At 34.6% G+C, this 4,555-nt stretch overlaps 1 protein-coding gene across 1 annotated transcript; it reads right to left on the bottom strand.

Moving 5' to 3' along the window:
- Positions 1-1,340: 1,340 nt before the first annotated feature.
- LOC131065010 (uncharacterized) lies at positions 1,341-2,490 on the bottom strand. The gene is made up of 2 exons (XM_057999381.2): positions 2,342-2,490; positions 1,341-2,233 (listed from the first exon to the last, which is right to left on the bottom strand). Exons 1-2 carry the CDS (start codon positions 2,409-2,411, stop codon positions 1,596-1,598), a joined length of 708 nt encoding a protein of 235 aa, XP_057855364.2. The 5' UTR covers positions 2,412-2,490; the 3' UTR covers positions 1,341-1,595.
- Positions 2,491-4,555: the final 2,065 nt, after the last annotated feature.

Genomic DNA, 4,555 nt, shown 5'->3' with positions numbered 1-4,555 from the left:
CCTAATAAGCAATATGGTATTCCCTTTGTTGTTGATCCATCCTTAAAGATATGTTATGCTGGATATTTCAAAAATTGAAAAAAAAATCTCAAAGTGGAACACACAATACCTCTCATTGGCTGGCAGAACCCAGGTCCGTCAAAAGATTTTGTCTCCCTAAAGCATCTATTATACTTCCGTGTGGCTACATTGTAGCTACCAAGTGAATGAGATTCAAAATCAAAAAAAAATCTATGGTTTAATGGAAAAGGTGCAAGGAAGAGAACTGCAGTAAGATGGAAGTGGTTTGTTTGGATAAATCTTGGAGCGTCTAAGTCTAAAAGACTTAAAAATTCAAGGCATATATTTAGCTATTAAGTGGGTGTTAAAATCATTCACTGGCAAAGAGCCATGGCAAGTGCTAGTTAGGAATAATATCCAAATAGTTGTTCCCAAACAAGCAAAACAATGGAGGGGCCTGCACCCTCAGGACCTTCTCTTTGGTAAATTCCTTGTTATATTGTTTGGATCTAAGCTTTTCAAAAATATCTAGAAAGCATGGGAGCTTGCTAGAGTTTTTGTGAAAGGTGATTGTAACATTGGAAGTGATTGTAAACAAATTTCAAGATACAGATCCATTTAGTGGAATCTACAATATAAAAATAAACTTCTGGCACTCATTCAAGGCTGCTCTGCTAAATCCTGGCATAATAAAGTCGTCTGTGACTTTTCTAGTATTGTTGAGAATAATTAGATGAAAAATTGGCACTGTCTCGGTCCTATATTTGGAATCCCTATCTCTCAAAAGAAGACCTTCTCTATGTTTTATAAAGATTGTCAGAGTGTTAAATCTCCTTTACAACTCAGCTTCAATTCTGAAATTTATGAGAATGTAATTTGGTGGGACGATGCTGTGCTTGGAAAAGTGAATTCCAGAAAAATATATCAAACACTCAACCCTCCCAGGACCTTCACTGTCGCCTTAGCTGCAGCTGAAACATCTCATTAAACAAGTCCTAATGGTCAAATATTTTCATATGTTGCCTGTGCTTGAGGCAAAAAAATCTTGTTTTAAATGGTTGCTGTTATTGAAAAAGCATTCTGTTGATTTGAAATTTATAAGTCATAGTAATGTCATGTACTGCACAATCTGTACTTCCCCGGAAACTATTGAACAGCTGTTTTTTGATTATTGTTTTGTGTTCCATCTAATATAATCTCGATTTTAAAAAAAACATAAAACTGTATCTCAAATTGGTCAACAGGTGTCAAGGAAGTTCGATCAAAAAATTACTTCTGCTTAACCAAAGGGAATGCAAACACAGATTAACAGCAATCAGTGCAAGCAATGTAAGCGATACTTTAGTGCATACAAATGTAATGGCTAAGGATTATTAAATTTTCACAGTCCAAATTAGTGATGTGAAATAATTTTTTTGCAGAAAATTTGGTATCAATTTTTCAGAATATACTCACTCCATCATCCATTATCAGCCCGAAAAAGAACTCTGGCATTTCTCAAATAATATACAGTACTTCCTATTAGCCCCATTATTTTTCCATTGACTAAATAGTATAATTAAAACAGTTTATGGCACTCACATGCAATTTGGGGTTTAGGTTGATCCACTTGGTAGCCATTGATTTGCCAAGAGACCCATGGAGATGCCTGCGGTGCAAAGTAGGACAACAGTATTCACTCGCTGGCACAGGGTACTCATCCCTTTCGTAACTTGCAGCATTAAAGTTAGTATCTGCAAGCGCCCCATCTCCTCCATTCTAGCGAAAAAAGTCATGGACTTGAGCGCTTGCCTAACTAGATATGCAAATGTGAAGGGAAACGCAAAAGCGAAGAAACTTTGTACAGATATTTCAGAGAAGGGCGGGACTTTTGTAACCCAGAGTAGCCATGCCCCGCATGACAGTTGTGCCACTCCAAGAAGCAGCAGGCCTCTACTCAGATCATACATGCGTTTCCTCAGCTGCTTCTCCTCCTCCCTCACTTCATTTGCAAGCGCAGACATGTCTCTCTCTACAGTTGGCCCCTCAATCTCCTGGTGCTTAAACTCTTCTAAAACCCTACCCTTTTCTTTTTGCTTTGCAGACTCTGAATAAAGCCTCGCATTACCCACACTCAATGGAATCAAACCATTTCTGTTGTCTGCACTTACCCAGCGTTGCCAACTATTTCCTACATGTTCAGGATTTGCTGTACCACATAGATCAATGAATTGCAGGGGACGACTGTATGAAGCTGTTTGAAATGGAAGAAACCTTATTTGTTAGCCCTATATACAAACCCAGTGAGATTTGAACCTCTGATCAGCAATAAAGATAAAAAACAAAAGGTATAAGAGGTTACGCGTGTAAATGGAAGAAATCATCCTGTGGATGCCTCGGCTTCTTCGTCCGCTCCTAAGGAGAAAAGCCATCAATTCCTTTTTCGACCAAAAAACATACGCTATACAATTGATTTTGTGTCAAAATCGTTGAGGAATTAAACAGAAGCTACAGTATATTTAAGGATAAATTAATCATTTTTTCAAGTAGGTTGTATTTTAAGGTTTATATCAAAATGTACATTTGATCATTAATTAAAATAAAAAATATGTTGTATTTTGATTTTTAGATTACATTGTATAGTTTTCTAATCAGTCTTCGTGAATTATATTTTATGAATAGTAGTGCATAAGAATTCATTTATCATTATCATGAATGGTTCATTAATCATTCATTAAATATAGATCTTAATCAATAAAATTTAGACTTATTGCGTCAAAAGCACATGTTGAAGGAGTCTATGTACATAAAAAAGAAATGTTTTGCATGTCTACAGTTACAAATGAAATGGAAGAGGGGCACAATAGTGAAAGAGGGAGCGATTTGTCTAGAAGAGGAAGCGATGAAGATTAGCGGTGAAGATACATGTTGGAATTGCATATGTACATTCAGGGGAGTCATGTTGAACAAGACAAGCACACCTCACATAGAAGTTGTCACCGAGATTACAAAATCCATCAACACTCCTACAACTATTGTAGCCATTCTTCTCTGTAAAGTCATTTTTAGCCAATTGAATATATGTTAAATCAATATCTAGCTTAAAGAATAAATTGTAAAAGGACACTTATCTACACAATGTAGTATAATATACCTTGGATTCGGGTAGAGAAAAAATGAGGTAGATGGTACAAAAGCAACACTCAAAAGAAGGTCAATGGTATTGATAGCCACAACAAGAGCATTATCCCATCCATTGCTAATGAGAGGAGAGTCATACCAAGTGTGCACAAGACAATCAAACAACCTCAGTGCATAGGATAACCTTGACATATCTCTGCTTGTCTTGTTCAACATGACCCTCGTGAATGTATATCTACAATCTCAACGTGTATCTTCGTTGCTTCCTCTTCTAGATAGATTGCTTCTTCTTCAACTATCATGACTACCATTAGCCAGTTCTTTTGTTGTTTCTCTAAGAAGAAAATCCTTAATATTTTATCTACCTCTATTTAATTCCAACCTTATATTAACTTTTTTCCTTGTGTCTTTAGTAGTGTTAGCACATGACTAGTCACTTGACATGCCATATTTAGTGAAAGGAGAAGCTTTCTTTCTATATAATGCTACGTCGTAAACATGGAACCATATCGATTTCATATATATCTCCTCCCCAAACATTAAACTTGCAATATTTTAAGACAACAAATCCAAATCTTTATCATTTTTTATTATTTAGAATTAGGAAGCTCAATTATTATCCATTATTAAAGGTCTAACTTTCCCCTCCTTCCAATATTGTCTTTGTTCCCTTTTCCTTGTCTCCCTATTATTGCTACCCTATTGGACAAAAGTTATTTTACTATATTATATTTTTGTAGCTTTTTAGCATCATGCTTATCATTTATGCAATCATAATATGGTGTGCAAACATTATTTATGCAATCATAATATTTTCATGTATGTTAAAAAATAAAAACTATGTATTTGTCCAACTTTTTGATTGTTGAACTATGTTGTAATTCTTCCTTGTCAACTATCACCTATATATCCAAGCATTTGAATGTTCCTTTCTCACTCTAACTTCTTTAGAGCCCATTTAAAGAAAAAAAAAATAGCACATACAAAATCTAAAACTTCTCTCTTTGGTTGCAACTTTTCTCTTTTGGCTTTGATACTACATTACTCTCCAATTCTCCTATTATCCTATTCAAAAATTGGTCACTTTTATTATTTGGGGGATTTTTAATCATTTAAGTTATTAGGTTTTTATTAATGTAGTATGTGTTGTATTTTATTTGTATTATTTGTGCCCTTTATTTATTCATGTCTATGAGGAATATATTTTGCCTCTCCCATTGAAGGTCCTTTAGCCACAAGATTCTTCCTCATTTTCTCAAGGCAAGGATATTTTATTCTAGCTTATTTTTAGATGTATCTTGCTTGTTTCTCTTTTTCCTAGCTAGGCCACCTTTCTATTATCCTTATTTCTATACACATTAGGATAATGATAAATATAGATTGATATTATTATGTTTCATGTATTTAGTGTTACCTTTAGTTTTACACATATGTA

This window comes from Cryptomeria japonica, chromosome 1 (genome assembly GCF_030272615.1).
Source record: "Cryptomeria japonica chromosome 1, Sugi_1.0, whole genome shotgun sequence".
NCBI classification, from domain to species: Eukaryota; Viridiplantae; Streptophyta; class Pinopsida; order Cupressales; family Cupressaceae; genus Cryptomeria; species Cryptomeria japonica.
Note: the sequence above shows the minus strand (reverse complement) of the source record. Positions and strands in the feature narration are given on the sequence as shown.

Excerpts from the sequence above, each read along its gene's own strand:
- LOC131065010 (XM_057999381.2), bottom strand. The coding sequence starts at position 2,411 with ATGGCTTTTCTCCTTAGGAGCGGACGAAGAAGCCGAGGCATCCACAGG. Across the intron at positions 2,234-2,341 it reads GATTTCTTCCATTTACACGC|CTTCATACAGTCGTCCCCTG; the intron begins GTAACCTCTTAT and ends CATTTCAAACAG.